Here is a 20561-nt window from a genome sequence, read left to right on the forward strand (position 1 = left end):
CCAGCAAAATTTAGAAGGTACAATTTATACAACTTAGTGATCTATGAGTATAGGGCAGGGAGAGTGGAATAACAACGGCCAACATTTCCAGGTTGTACAACTAGATGGACAGCAATACTAGCAATGGTGGCACTACTACTATTATCACTATTATCAGCATTTGGGTATGAGGAAGAAGGAAGATTGAGTTAGAGGGGGATGTGGAGAAAGTCATAACTTAAATTTCCAAATTTTTACGAACACTGCCACCTAAATGACCCACAAGTACCTCAAGCTCTGTATTTCCAAAGTCAACTCTTACCTTCCCATTCCCCTTCCAAGCTGATTTTTGTTTATGCATTTATCCTCGTCACCTTGAATGACAGTTGGGACTAATAAATTTATTATTCCTTTGTATGTGTCTGGTACTCTGCTACGCCCTCGGAATACAAAGATGAATAGTCTCTCTAGGAGGTCACAAAGTGATGGGAAAATCAGATATATAAACAATTATATATAACACATAAGAGCTATAAAACTTGATTTAATTGTGTTAGGGGGGCACAGAGGATTGAAAACATGGGTACTTTGGGCAATCTGAATAAGTCTTTATGAAGAGATGATATGAGTTGGTCTGGAAATATGAATGGAAATGGAATAAAGGACACTCTGCAGACAAAGGGCAAAGACTGTACAAAGACATGAAGACATGGTATAGGATATTTAGTTAAATACAACACTGAGCATAGCCAGAGTCTCTATCTATAGTAGGTCTGGGAGCCAGTCTCTATAGATGAGACTAGATAAATGGGTCAGGCCTGCTTGTGAAACGTATTAAAATCTAGGTACTACTATTGTCCCATGTGTACAGGTAAGAAAACTGAAGAGGCTATGAGAGGTTAAATAAGTTGTCTAGGGGCTTCTCTGGTGGCGCAGTTGTTGACAGTCCACCTGCCAATGCAGGGGACACGGGTTCGTGCCCCCGTCCGGGAGGACCCTGCGTGCCGTGGAGCAGCTGGGCCCATGAGCCATGGCTGCTGAGCCTGCGCGTCCGGAGCCTGTGCTCCGCAACGGGAGAGGCCACAACAGTGAGAGGCCCGCGTACCGCGCAAAAAAAAAAAAAAAAGTTGTCTAAGGTAACTCAATTAGTAAGTGGCAGAGCCATAGTTCATACTCTATCTGTAACCTTAATCCCTACACTAAGGATACAACTGGAAACCAGAAAACTTTATCCTCTACATGCAGAAGCTATACTGTTTCTTGAACTCTTTAAGACTCAGAAAACAGATTTCTTCCTCCTTGCCTTTCCAGCTTTTGAGCAAAATAGACATATAACAGCCCCTATAACAGATCTGTAGACCAAATCAAAGACAAATATAGTCAACAAGCATATACTCTGTGGGGGTTCCATCCACACTGAATGCCTCTCCCTTCTATTTACTTATAGGCTCACTCCTATCTCTCACTGCTTCTCATGCAATTGTTTCATTTCAACAGATTCTCTAAATTCTCTAGAGGATATTAAAAAGTGGGAATAAAAAGAAGCAATACTTATTAAATGATTAAAATGTACATTACCTGATTTTCATAACCCCAAAATGCACAAATACATTGTAGGTCCTTTCAGTCAGTCCAATCTAGTCTAAATTTAGGACTAGTAAGGGATAAATAAGGATCTGAAAGGTGACCTTTGCAGTCAAAGAACAGGTGATTCTTACCATTGTAGGTTGCACTATTTTTCACAATTAGCTCCAAATGCTCTCTGAACTCTTCCCGAGATGGGTAGAGGCGTTTACGCACATTTTCACGGAGCGTTTGTAAGTCCATTGGTCGGGTGATAATTTTGTAGTAGTCCTTTACAACCTTTGCATTGACTGGAGTGTGGAAAGGGTACGTCTGTGCAAACAAGAGCCAGCACCATCCATGAGCAAAGAACAACTGCCAGACCAATTCTTCAAGACTCTCTCACATCTTACCTCTACCTGGCCGTCAACTCTCAAAGGAATCTCTAGATGGAGCAGGTCTGTTTCCTCTACTAAACTGTTAAAAAATAAATGAAAAACTATATCCCAAAGAATCAGGAGTTCCAGGTTCCTAGGACTATACTCTACTGCCATCTATCTGAAATCACACAGAACAGCCTTGTCATCCATACTGTAGATCTGAATGAAATGAACTCACATTTGGAAGATCTCTCATGTCATTGATGATAGACTCCAAAATGGATGACAATGTCACCATGGGGTCTGTCCGGCGCCGGTGAATGGACTTATGAGGTCTCTAAGGAAAAACAAGAAATCAGAATGCTTCTTTAGATTAAAAAAAATAATAAACGCCAATACATATATAGTTTGCAAACCCTGTAATGCACAGTACACGTAATTCTCAGGGCAAGGCCAAAGGGAGAATCTAAGGCTATATCAGGGCCATGGCTTAGAGGGCTGGGGGAATTAATGAGAACCCTATGTGGTCAGAAAGCAGGCAATGCCAATACTCACATTTAAATAGTCACAGTGAACAGTGGTTCCAACTCGCCGTTTCTTCTTGGGAGGAAGTTGCTGCTTAGGGAACTTGAGAACCAGAGATTTTCTGCGAACCTCATCTGCACTGCAATCAATAACACTTTCATAGCGTGCAGTCCCTATTTCTAGTCCCCAGAAAAAAAGCAACTACAATGAAAAAGTCCAAAGTACCTGAGCATGAGCCTGGGGAGGAAAAAGCCAAACCAAAGGCCAGACATCCACATTCTAAGGCTCAGATCAGGCAAGGCCTCATAGGATCTCCAAATTAATAAAAAACTAGGCAAGCCACAACTTCACCTCAGTTTCCTATTTGGATGATAAGGGAACTAGGCTAAAGGAATTTCAAGAATCCTCCCAGCTCCAACATTCTATCTTTGGGTTAAAAGGCTAGGAAATTTAACTAACTTACTCAGAATAGAAACAAGGAAGAAATTAAAGCAGGTTTGAAAAGAAAAACTAATTTGAGTCTCCCTCAATCATTAAAAGCCCATCCACCTTTTTCCTTTCCATCATATGGGATCAAGTTACTACATTTTCCTTTTCTAATGTGCTGCAAAACATGACTACTATAGATATTGATAAATTAAATTAACGAGGATGGAAAACAACCCTCAAATCTAAACAGAAACAGAAACAAATGAATATAACTGCATATCAAATTAATTAAAAATTATATACTCAAAAAAGAATTCAAATATATTTTGAATAGAATACCCTGACTGTACAACTTCAGTGGCATATAATCCAAGGACAACTAATTACAGAAAACACCTTGAACCTACTGTACAGATTTGCTGTTGGTAGTAGTATTGGTATTGTAATTCTCAAACTATTTTGTAAATATCCTAAGACAGAGCAAGATGTTGGGAACCAAAGAAAGGATACAAATATGAAACGGAGGAAGATGAGGAAGAAGCTGTAGATACAATTTGAATTGGAGGTATTGATATGAAGTTGTGATTTACAATATATGTATATTTCCTAGTTCTGTCTACTAAGAGCCTAGAAGCAATGACATCTCAGTGGCAATGAGTATACCTAACACCTAGATATTGTTTTCTAAATACCATTCTCCAATAAAAGGAACCAGGAATCCCTGAGAAATGGCTGATTCTGGGTCTGGGACAGGGAAATTTCAAGGATAGCCTGGAACATCTCGTGCCAAAAAGCAAAGAAGTTTTCAAAATTTATAGGGTCATTTCCAAAGGACACAGGTCAGACCTGAAGGGATCAAATTTGGGACAATCTGGCCATCAAAATTAATAATGATGTTAATAGATCTTAATATATTAAAGTTTCCAAAAGAAAGAATTTCAGAATCTATAGTAATACCCAAACAAAAAAGGGAGGGGGAAGCTCTTTACAGAATGCCAGTTAACGTAGAAAGAATGAAAAGAATTAGAAAAACCACCATTAAGCAACCCCCAATGTAATAACTCAGTTATCAGGTAATGATCATCAATGGATGTTAAAACTATTGAGAGAAAGATTGTTAGCAGGATAGACCGCAGTCCCTAGTGACATCTTGAAGGCAGCCTCTGAGCAGAGGACCCAGCTGAGCTGTGCCCAGACTCCTGACCCACAGAAACTGTGAGATAATAAATGTATGTTGTTTCAAGCTACTGGAAAAAAAAAAAAAAAAAAAAGGGACTTCCCTGGTGGTGCAGTGGTTAAGAATCCGTCTGTCAATGCAGGGGACATGGGTTTGATCCCTGGTCCGGGAAGATCCCACATGCTGCAGAGCAACTAAGCCCAAGAGCCACAACTACTACTGAGCCTGCATGCCACAACTATTGAAGCCCACGCACCCTAGAGCCCATGTGCCACAACTACTGAGCCCGCATGCTGCAACTACTGAAGCCTGCAATGCCTAGAGCCTGTGCTCCGCAATAAGAGAAGCCACTGCAACAAGAAGCCTACGCACCACGATGAAGAGTAGCCCCCACTTGCCACAACTAGAGAAAGCCCACGTGCAGCAATGGAGACACAACACAGTCAAAAAAAAAATTTAAAAAAAACCAGGATATTCACCCACATATTAATTACAATGGAAAAAACATACCTTTATTATAGAGGAATCTGAGGATTAACACTTTAATAAGATAATCAAAATACTGAGAAAACCTGACGTTATCTGCTTCCTGATGTGGTGCAGTAAGTACATAATACCACCTATGTTGTAATCTTGCCAAAGACATTTACTCTGAATATAATCAATGTGAAAACAGACAAATCCAGAATGTGGAATGTTTTATGAGACCATTGGCCTGGACTCTTCAAAACATTCAAAGTCATGAAAACCAAAAAGGTGGGGAGAACAGTTGTAGATTAAGAGAAACTCAAAATACTTAATGTTTGAACTGGAATTGGATCCTGAAGCGGGGTGAGGGGCAGGCAATAAAGGACATTGACACAGCTGGTGAAATTTGAATAAGGACTGAATATTAGATCCTATTGAATTAATGTTAATTTTCTTACGTGTAGTAATAGTATCATGTTTGCCAATCTTTATTCTTTATGTGTGCTAAAGAATCTGAGTGAAATGCCATGATGCCTAAAACTTCCAAATGTTTCAGCAGAAAGAAAACGTTTTAGATATATAAAGATGAAACAAATGTGACAAATGTTAACAGCTGGTGAATTAAGAGGAACAACAAACTTTATTATTCCTTCAGCTTTTCTGTAGGTTTGCAATTTTCAAACTAAAAATTTAGGGGAGAATTTGTTTTATTTAAAAACTTTTCTACTTGATTATCAAATTCTCTGAGAGCAAGAGACAGATAAGTATAAGCATAGTTTGTCTCCTTAATCTTTTTGGATGGTCCATTATCAGAACATCTGAGATCAGGGACCTTACAAATATTACAAGTGCCTGGAAGTAGAATGGGAAGAGCATCTACTATATGCCAGGCACTATACTACATTTTTTATACAGTCTCCCTCATTTTACCTTCATAGCTACCGTTGTAAGGGTGATTTTATTTTCTAAATAAGGAAACTAAGACTCAGAAAAGTTAGGTAGCATGCCCAAGGGCAAGTGGTGGAGCTTAATGAGTGCTTCACAAGACTAATTTTCATTACTGGCAACAATTAGTGAGGAAAATCCATCAAAGTTCCTATGTCCTCAGTTCCACTTCAGAGAACACATCACATCCACCCCTGCCACCCATCGATACCACCAACAGATCTCTCCCACCTGCTATCTCTTACCTCTCAATTAGTTGCTTCCCTAAGACAATCTTGGTCCCTTCAACCTTGATAAGTTCTTCATTATCATTATGAATGACTGTCTTTTCCAACTCTTCCTCCTGCTCCTCTGTCATGGCAACAGGGTTGGAAGGTGGGGCATTTGTTTGATAATAAAGGGGGCAGAATTTGTTTGTTCTCATGTGCCCAATGGCACCACAAGCCCCACATTTCAGCTGCAAAAGGAAAAGTATCAACATGTCAGAGGTAAGCAGGCTTCTTCCTGTTAGCTTTAAGAAATATATAGAAGGTAGAAAAGAAACAAAGGCAGGCCCAGAAATTTTATTCTAACAGAATCGTTATACGCCTTTCAACCAGAAGGCACTAGACAAAAGTGCATGTATGGAAATGACACATTAAAAACAAAACGAAATCCAGAGACTGAACATTACTTTAAAAACCAAGTGAAGGAGAAAAGAGAGAGGATTTCTACCCCCAATTTAAGTTGTAAACTACGAAAATATTAAATATGCATAAGAAAGGCTACTGGAAGCCCAAGGCTGCATTCAGCTTCACAGGCAGCCAGCATGGGTGTATTCCCAGCCTCAAGGAAAAGGCTTAATAATACCAAGTCTCCAGGAATTCCCTGGTGGTCCAGTGGTTAGGACTCCGTGCTCTCATTGCAGAGGGCCTGGGTTCAACCCCTGGTCAGGGAACTAAGATCCCACAAGCCGTGCAGTGTGGCAAAAAACTCCAAAAAACAAAAAGCCGAAGTCTCCATCTTACTTTTGCAACTGCCCTCAGTTTCATCTGTAAAATGGATCAATACTGTATCATACAATACTTATATAATATCACATGGAAGAAAGAAACATTAAAATACTTAATGACCTCAGTACGTGTTAACAGCAGTTCCCATTTGTTGAGAATTTTAGTTTATAAAGTGCTTCCCATGCATTATATACTTTAATACAACACCAGTGTGAGATAGGTATCATTTTATAGAAGAGAAAACAGGTTTGGAGAGGTTACGGTCACAGAGTTACTAAATGGCAGAACAAGAACCTGAACCCAGATCTTCTGTTTCCGAGTCCATGGCTCTTTCCACTGTACCACAGTTGCCTCATTTTGTGATGCACGTTACAGTTACACTGCAAAGTAATATCTGGAATCCCACCTAAATTATGCAAAGCAACCTGTATTGTATGATTTTTTTCTGTTGCTTCTTTTAATACATGCAATTGAAAAACAAGATGTGTTCATATATGTACATACGTGTACATGTTAAAAAAAATCCACCACGCCTATCTCAACTCACAGAAAATATTTCCAATGGATGAAGTATAAATGACACCCAAAGACACCAGATCAAGTCTGGTGTTGTCAGTACCAGTCACAATAGTACTAATAACACCCAAGTGGCCACATCAATTCAAACTAGTTTTCCACAATACTGCCCTCATTCCCAGTAAGGGAGGATGCCAAAAGCTAAGGGAAAAGGTATGCTTTCTTAGTTATGATCACAACACATACACTTACTTTTAGGTCAGGACGCTCCTTCATTTTTTTGGGCTTCTTCTCAGGAGGACCCTTAAGCTTCTCCTTTTCCTGGTTTCGCTTAAGCCGCCTCAGTTGCTCTTGAATCCTCCGCCGTTCTTTTCGCATCTCTTCTCGATGCTGCTCATCAAAAAGGGCAAATTTGCGACTAAATAATGGGGAAAAAAATCACAGATCCATAAGCAAACTTAAACCAAGAACACTGTCCTGATAGCAAACATCTCAGGACTAAAGTAATCCATCAATAATGAAACAAAAGGGCCTACCTGGCATCCCCATCTAACTTGCTCATCATTCTTCCACGTGCAGAGAGGCACCTCTCTCAGAATGAGAAGCCCTGAGGAGTCCCTAAGATTTTTGCCAACCAACCAATGAAAATACAAAGGACCCAGTGGAACTAAACACATGCCTTTATTTTGCAGCAAATTTGGAATTCTCCCTGTGATTTGGCTTTGTTCAAACCCAAAGTTCTAAAGGCAAAATGGTTCCCAATTAAAACAGACTTCCAGGGACAACTGTGCAGAATCCTGTCACTAAAACTCAAGCATCGGGAGGAACCAAGATGGCAGAGTAGAAGGACGTGCTCTCACTCCCTCTTGCGAGAACACCAGAATCACAACTAGCTGCTGCTGGACAATCATCAACAGGGAGACACTGGAACTCACCAAAAAAGATACCCCACATCCAAAGACAAAGAAGAAGCCACAATGAGACAGTAGGAGGGGCGCAATCACAGTAAAATCAAATCCCATAACTGGTGGGTGGGTGACTCACAGACTGGAGAACACTTATACCACAGAAGTCAACCCACTGGCGTGAAGGTTCTGAGCCCCATGTCAGGCTTCCCAACCTGGGGGTCCAGCAATGGGAGGAGGAATTCCTAGAGAATCAGACTTTGAAGCCTAGTGGGAATTGATTGCAGGACTTTGACAGGACTGGGGGAAAGAGAGACTCCAATTTTGGAGGGCACACACAAAGTAGTGTGCGCATTGGGACCCATGGGAAGGAGCAGTGACTCCAGGGGAGGCTGAACCAGACCTACCTGCTAGTGTTGGAGGGTCTCCTGCAGAGGCGATGTTGGGGGGGCTGTGGCTCACGGTAGGGACAAGGACACTGGCAGCAGAAGTTCTGGGAAGTACTCCTTGGAGTGAGCCCTCCCAGAGTCTGTCATTAGCCCCACCAAAGAGCCCAGGTAGGCTCCACTGTTGGGTTGCCTCAGGCCAAACAACCAACAAGGAGGGAACACAACCTCACCCATCAACAGTCAAGTGGATTAAAGTTTAACTAAGCTCTGCCCACCAGAGCAACAGTCAGCTCTACCCACCAACAGTCCCTCCCATCAAGCCTCTTAGATAGCCTCATCCACCAGAGGGCAGACAGGAGAAGAAGGAAGAACTACAATCCTGCAGCCTGTGGAACAAAAACCACATTCACAGAAAGACAGACAAGATGAAAAGGTAGAGGGCTAATACCAGATGAAGGAACAAGATAAAACGCCAGAAAAACAACTAAATGAAGTGGAGATAGGCAACCTTCCAGAAAAAGAATTCAGAATAATGATAGTGAAGATGATCCAGGACCTTAGAAAAAGAATGGAGGCAAAGATCAAGAAGATGCAAGAAATGTTTAACAAAGGCCTAGAAGAATTAAAGAACAAACAAACAGAGATGAACAATACAATAACTGAAATGAAAACTATACTAGAAGGAATCAATAGCAGAATAACTGAGGCAGAAGAACGGATAAGTGACCTGGAAGACAGAATGGTGGAATTCACTGCTGTGGAACAGACTAAAGAAAAAAGAATGAAAAGAAATGAAGACAGCCTAAGAGACGTCTGGGACAACATTAAACACAACAACATTCGCATTATAGGGGTCCCAGAAGGAGAAGAGAGAGAGAAAGGACCCGAGAAGATATCTGAAGAGATTATAGTCGAAAACTTCCCTAACATGGGAAAGGAAATAGCCACCCAAGTCCAGGAAGCGCAGAAAGTCTCATACAAGATAAACCCAAGGAGAAACACGCTGAGACACATAGTAATCAAACTGGCAAAAATTAAAGACAAAGAAAAATTATTGAAAGCAGCAAGGGAAAAACAACAAATAAAATACAAGGGAACTCCCATAAGGTTAACAGCTGATTTCTCAGCAGAAACTCTACAAGCCAGAAGGGAGTGGCATGATATACTTAAAGTGATGATAGGGAAGAAACTACAACCAAGATTACTCTATGCAGCAAGGATCTCATTCAGATTCCATGGAGAAATCAAAAGCTTTACAGACAAGCAAAAGCTAAAAGAATTCAGCACCACCAAACCAGCTCTACAACAACTGCTAAAGGAACTTCTCCGAGTGGGAAACACAAGAGAAGAAAAGGACCTACAAAAACAAACCAAAAACAATTAAGAAACTGGTCATAGGAACATACATATCGATAATTACCTTAAAAGTGAATGGATTAAATGCTCCAACCAAAAGACACAGGCTTGCTGAATGGATACAAAAACAAGACCCATATATATGCTGTCTAGAAGAGACCCACTTCAGACCTAGGGACACATACAGACTGAAAGTGAGGGGATGGAAAAAGATATTCCATGAAAATGGAAATCAAAAGAAAGCTGGAGTAGCTAACTCATATCAGAAAAAATACTTTAAAATAAAGAATATTACAAGAGAAAGGAAGGACACTACATAATGATCAAGGGATCAATCCAAAAAGATACAACAATTATAAATATATATGCACCCAACACAGGAGTGCTCTCAATACATAAGGCAACTGCTAAAAGCTATAAAAGAGGAAATTGACAGTAACACAATAACAGTGGGGGACTTTAACACCTCACTTACACCAGTGGACAGATCATCCAAACAGAAAATAAACAAAGAAATAGAAGCTTTAAATGACGCAACAGACCAGATAGATTTAATTGATATTTATAGGACATCCCATCCAAAAACAGCAGATTACACTTTCTTCTCAAGGGCGCACGGAACATTCTCCAGGACAGATCACATCTTGGGTCACAAATCAAGCCTCAGTAAATTTAAGAAAATTGAAATCATATAAAGCATCTGTTCTGACCACAATGCTATGAGATTAGAAATGAATTACAGGGAAAAAAACGTAAAAAACACAAACACATGGAGGCTAAACAATACGTTACTAAATAACCAAGAGATCACTGAAGAAATCAAAGAGGAAATCAAGAAATACCTAGAGACAAATTACAATGAAAACACGATGATCCAAAATCTATGGGATGCAGCAAAAGCAGTTCTAAGAGGGAAGTTTATAGCTACACAAGCCTACCTCAAGAAACAAAAATCTCAAGTAAACAATCTAACATTACACCTAAAGGAACTAGAAAAAGAAGAACAAACAAAATCCAAAATTAGCGGAAGGAAAGAAATCATAAAGAGCAGAGCAGAAGTAAATGAAATAGAAACAAAGAAAACAATAGCAAAGATCAATAAAACTAAAACTGGTTCTTTGAGAAGATAAACAAAATTGATAAACCATTAGCCAGACTCATCAAGAAAAAGAGGGAGAGGACTCAAATCAATAAAATTAGAAATGAAAAAGAAGTTACAACAGACACCACAGAAATACAAAGCATCCTAAGAGACTACTACAAGCAACTCTATGCCAATAAAATGGACAACCTGGAAGAAATGGACAAATTCTTAGAAAGGTATAACCTTCCAAGACTGAACCAGGAAGAAAGAGAAAATATGAACAGACTAATCAAAAGTAATGAAATTGAAACTGTGATTAAAAATCTTCCAAGAAACAAAAGTCCAGGAACAGATGGCTTCACAGGTGAATTCTATCAAAAATTCAGAGAAGAGCTAACACCCATCCTTCTCAAACTCTTCCAAAAAACTGCAGAGGAAGGAACACTCCCAAACTCATTCTATGAGGCCACCATCACCCCGACACCAAAACCAGACAAAGATACTACAAAAAAAGAAAATAACAGACCAATATCACTGATGAATATAGATGCAAAAATCCTCAACAAAATACTAGCAACAGAATCCACAAGACATTAAAAGGATCATACACCATGATCAAGTGGGATTTATCCCAGGGATGCAAGGATTCTTCAATATACACAAATCAACCAATGTGATACACCATATTAACAAATTGAAGAATAAAAACCATATGATCATCTCAATAGATGCAGAAAAAGCTTTTTACAAAATTCAACACCAATTTATGATAAAGACTCTCCAGAAAGCGGGCATAGAGGGAACCTACCTCAACATAATAAAGGCCATATATGACAAACCACAGCAAACATCATTCTCAATGGTGAAAAACTGAAAGCATTTCCTCTCAGATCAGGAACAAGACAAGGATGTCCACTCTCACCACTATTATTCAACACAGTTTTGGAAGTCCTAGCTATGGCAATCACAGAAGGAAAAGAAATAAAAGGAATACAAACTGGAAAAGAAGAAGTAAAACTGTCACTGTTTGCAGATGACATGATACTATACACAGAAAATCCTAAAGATGCCACCAGAAAACTACTAGAGCTAATCAATGAATTTGGTAAAGTTGCAGGATACAAAATTAATGCACAGAAATCTCTTGCATTCCTATACACTAATGATGAAAAATCTGAAAGAGAAATTATGGAAACACTCTCATTTACCAAAAAAGAATAAAATACCTAGGAATAAACCTACCTAAGGAGACAAAAGACCTGTATGCAGAAAACTATAAGACACTGATGAAAGAAATTAAAGATGATACCAACAGATGGAGAGATATACCATGTTCTTGGATTGGCAGAATCAACATTGTGAAATTGACTACACTACCCAAAGCAATCTACAGATTCAATGCAATCCCTATCAAATTACCAATGGCATTTTTTACGGAACTAGAACAAATCGTCTTAAAATTTGTATGGAGACACAAAAGACCCCGAATAGCCAAAGCAATCTTGAGGGAAAAAAACGGAGCTGGAGGAATCAGACACCCTGACTTCAGACTATACTACAAAGCTACAGTAATCAAGACAATATGGTACTGGCACAAAAACAGAAACGTAGATCAATGGAACAAGACAGGAAGCCCAGAGATAAACCCATGCACCTATGGTCAACTAATCTATGACAAAGGAAGCAAAGATATACAATGGAGAAAAGACAGTCTCTTCAATAAGTGGTGCTGGGCAAACTGGACAGCTACATGTAAAAGAATGAAATTAGAACACTCCCTAACACCATACACAAAAATAAACTCAAAATGGATTAAAGACCTAAATGTAAGGCCAGAAACTATCAAACTCTTAGAGGAAAACATAGGAAGAAACACTCTTTGACATAAATCACAGCAAGATCTTTTTTCAGCCACCTCCTAGAGTAATGGAAATAAAAACAAAAATAAACAAATGGGACCTAATGAAACTTCCAAGCTTCTGCACAGCAAAGGAAACCATAAACAAGACAAAAAGATAACCCTCAGAATGGGAGAAAATATTTGCAAATGAATCAATGGACAAAGAATTAATCTCCAAAATATATAAACAGCTCATGCAGCTCAATATTAAAGAAACAAACAACCCAATCCAAAAATGGGCAGAAGACCTAAATAGACATTTCTCCAAAGAAGACATACAGATGGCCAAGAAGCACATGAAAAGCTGCTCAACATCAGTAATTAGTAGAGAAGTGCAAATCAAAACTACAATGAGGTATCACCTCACACCAGTTAGAATGGGCATCATCAGAAAATCTACAAACAACAAATGCTGGAGAGGGTGTGGAGAAAAGGGAACCCTCTTGCACTGTTGGTGGGAATGTAAATTGATACAGCCACTATGGAGAACAGTATGGAGGTTCCTTAAAAAACGAAAAATAGAATTACCATATGACCCAACAATCCCACTACTGGGCATATACCCAGAGAAAACCATAATTCAAAAAGACACATGCACCCCAATGTTCACTGCAGCACTATTTACAATAACCAGGTCATGGAAGCAACCTAAATGCCCATCGACAGACGAATGGATAAAGAAGTTGTGTTACATATATACAATGGAATATTACTCAGCTATAAAAAGGAACGAAATTGAGTCATTTGTTGAGACGTGGATGGATCTAGAGACTGTCATACAGAGTGAAGTAAGTCAGAAAGAGAAAAACAAATATCGTATATTAACACATGTATGTGGAACCTAGAAAAATGGTACAGATGAACCGGTTTGCAGGGCAGAAGTTGAGACACAAACTAACAAAAAAACAACTAATACTAAACTTTCTTTGGGTTATTTGTATGGACATATGTTAATATAAATGTTTCAGACATGACATGAAATTTCTAAAAATCTTACATGTTCTGGTATAATGTTATAAGTCATACTTCTAGTTATTATTTTAAAATGTGTATCTCAGAAATAACGAAATTTCCTTGTCAATTGCGTTATTATGAACTTTCATCAAATCTTTAACCATGGTCATTTTTAAGTCTTTTGTCATTTACAGACAGTTCTGGGTGTCCTCTGATGCTTTTGCAAACATGTTCCTATAAAAGGTTTTCATCTTCAAGGAATTCATGGAAAAGACTCTGACAAGTACAGGTTTCTGGTAACTGACTATACTGCTGAACTGAAGTGAATAAGCATTTTCAGAACTCTAATGTAAAACTGATGAATTCATAAAAGTGCTAACAAAAGATCAAGATGGGGCTTCCCTGGTGGCACAGTGGTTAAGAATCTGTCTGCCAACGCAAGGGACACGGGTTTAAGCCCTGGCCTGGGAAGATCCCACATGCCACGGAGCAACTAAGCCTGTGTGCCACAACTACTGAGCCTGAGTTCTAGAGCTCGTGAGCCACAACTACTGAGCCCGTGTGCTACAACTACTGAAGCCCACACGCCTAGAGCCTGTGCTCTGCAACAAGTGAAGCGACGACAATGAGAAGCCCATGCATGGCAATGAAGAGTAGCCCCCACTTGCCGCAACTAGAGAAAGCCTGCGTGCAGCAACAAAAACCCAACGCAGCCATAAATAAATAAACAAACAAATAAATAAATACTGAAAAAAAGATCAAGATAAAAAAAATTAATTACATGGGACTGAGTGAACTAATGAGGATGATTATAATTTTTATGACTTTCTGTTTGAATTAAAAAAAGAAAAAGCCACCAGGACTCAGAGGCAAAAAATATACAAATCAATTTTCACTGCAAAGTAAAGGAGCTGTTATAGTGGAGGATTACTGGACTGAATGTCAATACTATGACATAGTATGAGTGTGTTTCATGTTTGGTAATTGCAATCATTGTTACTTTTGTTGTGGTCATCCATTTACAATGCTTGGTGTCAGTTTATCTCTTGTAAAAATAAAATACAGTGTGTGTGTGTGTGTGTGTGTGTGAAAAAAAGAATATTCAAATAATAAAAAATAAAAAAATATTTAAAAATTAAAAATATAAAAAACTCAAGCATCCACCCTCACTCCCTTCCCCATCATTATCATTCTTCTTATCGCACTGGAAAGTGGGGAGGGAGTCAAACTCACATGAATTCCTCATCTTTCGTAGTCCGTATACGCACATAGGCATCAATGACAGCTGGCTTTCGGACGGTCTCACAGCGAACATATTCTTTCCCCTCTTCATCGCGAAATGTGCGATAAATCTTGAGACAACGGCCGGTGGCAGAAGAGTTAAGGCTAGTCACAGAAGCTGTGTCATCATCTCTGTGATTGTTTCCTGATGCTGCTGAGCCTGCTGCTGCAAGGCAGAAAAAGATTTCCACAAATTCCCCCTACCACCCAAATGGCCATTTTCTTGGGGCTGAGTGGAGACCCTGAAGCTCAACATGCCACAGAACTATGTTTCTACAGAAAGCATCAGTCACCACCAGCCCCAAGAATACACTGAGTTGTCCTTTCCTGACTTCATTTTACCACTGTGAGAGTTATCATTTTTGTAAGTACAGAAAGTTCTGAAAGGATCTCAAAAAACACGTTTGTTATATAGAGGACAGAAGAGCAGTAGCTGTATTCTGATTCCTCTGAACAACAGCACAAGAATAAAGTCCAAGCAGGAAGCAGTTGATGGTCGCATTATAGAAAAGCACCCAGGGGAAAAAGATGGCACCACAGGGCTTCCCTGGTGGTGCAGTGGTTGAGAGTCTGCCTGCCGATGCAGGGGATACGGGTTTGTGCCCCGGTCTGGGATGATCCCATGTGCCGCGGAGCGGCTGGGCCCATGAGCCATGGCCGCTGGGCCTGCGCGTCTGGAGCCTGTGCTCCGCAACGGGAGAGGCCACAACAGTGAGAGGCCTGCGTACCGCAAAAAAAAAAAAAAAAAAAAAAAGGCACCACAGAAAAAATCCAGAGTTTCAAGGCCTAGCGTATGCTTCTCAAACTTTTAATATGAATGAATAGGAATCATCTGAGGATCTTGTTAAAATAGATTCTAATTCAGTAGGTTTGGGGTGAGACCTGAGATGCTGCATTTCTAACAAGCTCCCATGTGATGTAGATACTGCTGGTCCAGGACCACACTCGAGGAAAGGCTTTATCACATCTTCACAAAGTAGCCAGAACAACAGAATTACACAAAGCTTTTACAGGGAGGAAACAAAGGAAAGACTACTGTGAGTGAAAATAGTCATTTAAACCTTCATCTTCAGCCTTTATCCTCCCTCTCAGTATCTACAACCAAGTTTTCAATTGCCTGCTTGACATCTATACTGGGAGTATCATGGGGACCTCAAACACCACATATTACACCTTTCCTTCTTAAACCTGCTTCTTTTTCTGAAATTTACTACTTTAATCAATGGTACCAACATCTTTCTAGCAAGCAAGAGTGAAATCTTAAGGTCCCTTTGATTTTTCTCCTCTTTTCATTCCCAGTGACCAGATCCCAAACCAGTTTAGGCTTTTCTCATCCCCACCGTCAACTTATGCAATTTTGGGTTGGTGATTTTAAACTTTTTAGGGTCTAAGACTCCTTTAAGAATCTTCTGAAAGCCATATGGATCTTCTCAGAAAAGGCACATTTGCACAGAATTGTACATGTGATTTCAGAGGGTTCATTAACAATCCCCCAATTCATCCACAGATTCTGTATTACAAACTCTTATCCTCTAGGATGAATGCCCAGAAAACTCAACTGATGTACAGCACGGATAGCCCTGGCTTGGCCAGGCCTAATACAGACAGAGGCCGTAGTGGACTGGCAACATCTCTTCAATTTGTGCCCCACAGACAAACCTACAGTCCAGTTTGCAGAATCTCTCTACCTCTTCTATAGCCTTTTCTACACTCGTCCCCTACTTCTTCTGCCTCCAGCTCTATCTCAGTTATTAGTGTGGTTATTTACACTTTCTTCATCTTTCTTTTTCTTGTCTGTCTGTGAAGTCACTACCCTCACCCAGTAGCATCCGCTGCAGTTCCTTCCGCTCCTGCTCCTCCCGCTCACGTGACAGCTGAGAGCTGGTTTTCTTATTCTGCAACATGTTCTCGATGTTCTTTCCCATCTCCTCAAAGTCACTGTCTTCAGCTGAGCTGCTATCTGTGTCAGTTGATAAGATTTCAGTTGATGACAAAACCCTAAAAAGAAAAAACAATGTTAAGAAGAGGGAAACATAAACGTGTAGAAACAACTGAAGAAATACAGTTTTAGTTTAGGCAAGAGTAGGAAATTGAGAAATCAACCTTAAAAAAGAAATATTCAAAATCCACTAAGACATGGGACCCTGAACAGAGAAGCTCTACGAAGTTTTCCCAGAAATTTAGTCACAAGGCAAGTTCAAAATATGAAATAGTACTGCAACTCTTTCACAATTCCTGGAAAAAGCCTGAGAAACAAATCAGTACATTGGTCATTTTAAATAGAGCATTACCATCCTCTAACCACTAAGCCTACTGTTGCCCATCACCACTGTAATGGCTGCCAGGCCCAAGTAGGCCACAAAAGTTGCCATGGAACCTAGCAGTTCTTGCCATTCAAAACCTTTGCCAAGCTGCTTTGAAGGGAGTAGGTACTCTAGCAGTATTATGAATAGACACCACCCTGAAATCTCAGATACCTGACCACTAGTCACTTTATTATGTGACCTTCTCTTCACTATAAAATAATGTCTGGGACCCCTCCCCTTTCCAGCCTGGATTTTCTACAGCACTAAAACAACACACTTGTTCTGCAGGTCAAAGATGCGCTGACATTCCTCTTTGTAACGCTCTTGATGCTCAGCGACAGAAAACCTTGATCCACGGGCAAATTTACTCATGGGCCCCTCTCCAGAGCGGGCCTGTTCTGTTGACATTGTGCGTACTACATCGATCACTTCCCAGCGGGACAACTTTTTAATCTACAAGAGACACACACACACAAATCATTCAGGGATTTCAAAGGACAAACCAGGGTACACGGTTAGAGAGTTAGACCAAAAAAAACCCCCAAAAAACCAAAAAAACACAACAACAATGAAATCACCCAAAGCACGTTAAACAGAAAGCTTTGAGAAAGCTAACTCCTGAAAAAGTATCTAAGATCCAGTTTACCACAACCTACCCTACAAAATTCTCCAGATTAGTTCCTAACATCTGCCTCCAAGCTTTTCCCTCTCTATACAAAGCCCCTAGGAGCCTGTAAGTCTTCCTCTTCCACACCCACCTCTTCCTCAGGCACGCCAAATTTACGTAGAAGTTGCTTGGCATTTTTCAGTGACAGGCGACGGAGGTCTGCATCTGTTCCTGTCACTGTCTTCTTCACTGGCTGAGGCTCCTTATCATCCTACCTCAGAAACAAAACAAGAGAGAATACTAGTAAAACTCTTTATAGTAGGCATTTAAGTCATCCTGTCAACATTTTAATGGCTTTCCAGATCCCCACCCATTCATCTCCATTCCTTAACCTCTATTTCTTCCTCCCTTGATTTTTAACCTCTAGAAATTCAGACAGTCTCACCTTCTGCTGTGTTGGTTTGTTTGGAATCTTCACATAGGAGAATCCTTCACCACACCCTGTGGGATCTGCCACCCCAGTCACCTCCAGGAGACACTTGCCCTTCATGGCAGCAATGAAGGCCCTTGTGGTGTTCCAAGGAGCAGTGCGAACCTGAGGTACAGAAAAAGATTCAAAGGGTGGTGGGAAACATTTGCTCTATGTCTAGCCATACTTAGAAGGTGAGGATAATTACAATAATGTACAATTTGATGCTTCCTTAAACTGCCCACAGAGATCAATAGTTTCATAAAGCTGCCCAGTACTCAGCCTGCTGTTCTTTCCTATGGTACTTAAATCATGATAATAAATAGAGGCCAAGATCTCAGTCAGTATAAGTAGGAATATGTTGAACAGTGGTACCTTCAGCCCCATATCCCTTGGGTTTGACTGAGAGTTCTCAAAGACAGTGTTCCCCCCACCCTCATGATGCTCAAAGAGTTAAGTTAGATTGATGACCAAATTTGATTGTCCAATTGCTCAAACGCCTTCTTCAGAATGACTCTCACAATTAGATGATAAGCATGCTTTACAAAAGCACTGGCCCCAGTCCCAGTAGCAATAAATTAAAGTGTATTCTACCTCTGCCACTGGTTTGGTCAAAAAGGCCTGTCCTCTCCTGGGACCCTGAATAGTGTTCATCGACCCCATTAAATAATCAGGCAGTTAAGACAAGGGGAATGTGCTTGTCCAAACAGACCAGTCAAGAGTATAAATTATTAGCTAGAAATTCTCTACTCGAAATTCAATCTTGAAGGCCATTCAACAGAATCTTTAATTTTGGAAATTCTTAGACATACACTCATTGTTAACTCCAACCTCAAAAGAATAGTACAACAATGCTTCTTTAGTCACTCTGCCTGACCTCACTGACAATCATTCACTCATTTAACAAATATTTATGGAATACCTACCACATGTCAAGCACTACTTTCTCAAGGACCTCATATTAGTGAGGGAGAGACAAATAAACCAACGAATTCAATACTGCATGATCAGTGCCATGATAGGAAAGTAAAAAGTGCTATATGTACACAAAGAAGGAAAAGATGGTGATCCAATCTGAATGAAGGGTGGGAGTGAGGGCCAGAGTTGGGGAAAGCTTCCAGGAGAATATAACTTGTAGATGAAGGTCAGATGACAGAGGAGTGGAGAGAAAACATTCTAGGCAGAAGGAGGAGCAGTTGCAAAATCCCAGAAGACAGCAGAAAGAAATTAAGGGAACTGAATGAACTTCAGTATGTTTGGAGCTTAGAGTATAAGATGGGCAGTGAAGAGATATGGGAACATATGTATATATATAACTGATTCATTTTGTTGTGAAGCTGAAACTAACATACCATTGTAAAGCAATTATACTCCAATAAAGATGTTTAAAAAAAAAAAAAAAAAAAAGATGGGCAGTGACAGATGAGAGGAGGTGAGAGTTGTATTACAGTACAAGACCAAAATCATGTAAAGCCTTATGAATCACGTTAAGGATTTCTTCCTAAAAGAAATGAGGACCCAAAGGAAGTCTTTGGGCAAGAGAGTGATATGACCAAATTTTTGTTTTAAAAGATAATTTAATTTTTTGATAAATGGTACTAGAATAACTGGACATTCATATGCAAAGAAAAATGAACCTTAGGGCTTCCCTGGTGGCGCAGTGGTTGAAAGTCTGCCTGCCAATGCAGGGGACATGGGTTCGTGCTCCGGTCTGGGAAGATCCCACATGCCGCGGAGCAGCTAGGCCCGTGAGCCATGGCTGCTGGGCCTGCGCGTCTGGAGCCTGTGCTCCGCAACGGGAGAGGCCACAACAGTGAGAGGCCTGTGTACCACAAAAAAAAAAAAAAAAAAAAAAAGAACCTTAATCTACACCTTACACCCTAAACAAAAATTAACTCAAAATGGATCTAACCATAAGATCTAAAACAATAAAACCTTTAGAAGAAAATATAAGAAAAAAATTTTGCAACCCTGAGTTAGATTAAAATATCTTACATATAACACCAAAACCACAAGCAACAAAGGAGAAGATTTACAAGTTAGACTTCAGCTCTTCATAAGACACTGCTAAGACAATTAAAACACAAGCCTCAGACTGGGAGAAAAATCTTTGTAAATCACATACCTGATAAGGAACTCGGACCTAGAATACATAAAGAACTCTCAAAACTTTAGAAGAAAACCAACAACTAATTAAAAATAAAAATGGGCAAAAGAGATACAGACCCTCAACCAAAGAAGATAACTGGACGATAAATAAGCACATAGAAAGATGCTCAACATCTTTAGCTATCAGGGAAATGCAAATTAAAACTGCAATGACAGACCACTTCACA

At 39.9% G+C, this 20561-nt stretch overlaps 1 protein-coding gene across 15 annotated transcripts in view; it reads right to left on the reverse strand.

The window, feature by feature from the left end:
* Nucleotides 1-20561, reverse strand: part of TAF1 (TATA-box binding protein associated factor 1) — a 111048-nt gene that overhangs the window by 58907 nt on the left and 31580 nt on the right. For 13 of the 15 annotated variants that reach the window (XR_010939694.1, XR_010939692.1, XR_010939693.1 and 10 more), the window contains exons 19-28: nt 18202-18351; nt 17908-18027; nt 17427-17602; nt 16663-16841; nt 14796-15009; nt 7227-7392; nt 5712-5923; nt 2478-2586; nt 2161-2259; nt 1698-1875 (exon numbers count right to left, since the gene is read on the reverse strand). Coding sequence is in view for 7 of the 15 variants with exons in the window: in XM_067722230.1 (XP_067578331.1) it covers nt 1698-1875; nt 2161-2259; nt 2478-2586; nt 5712-5923; nt 7227-7392; nt 14796-15009; nt 16663-16841; nt 17427-17602; nt 17908-18027; nt 18202-18351 (1603 nt within the window). In the remaining 8 variants the exon portion in view is untranslated. Of the gene's footprint in view, nt 1-301; nt 447-1697; nt 1876-2160; nt 2260-2477; nt 2587-5711; nt 5924-7226; nt 7393-14795; nt 15010-16662; nt 16842-17426; nt 17603-17907; nt 18028-18201; nt 18352-20561 lie in introns of all 15 variants that reach the window. The other 2 variants (XM_067722234.1, XR_010939691.1) reach the window with 2 other exon arrangements.

This window comes from Pseudorca crassidens, chromosome X, assembly GCF_039906515.1.
Source record: "Pseudorca crassidens isolate mPseCra1 chromosome X, mPseCra1.hap1, whole genome shotgun sequence".
Taxonomy (NCBI): domain Eukaryota; kingdom Metazoa; phylum Chordata; class Mammalia; order Artiodactyla; family Delphinidae; genus Pseudorca; species Pseudorca crassidens.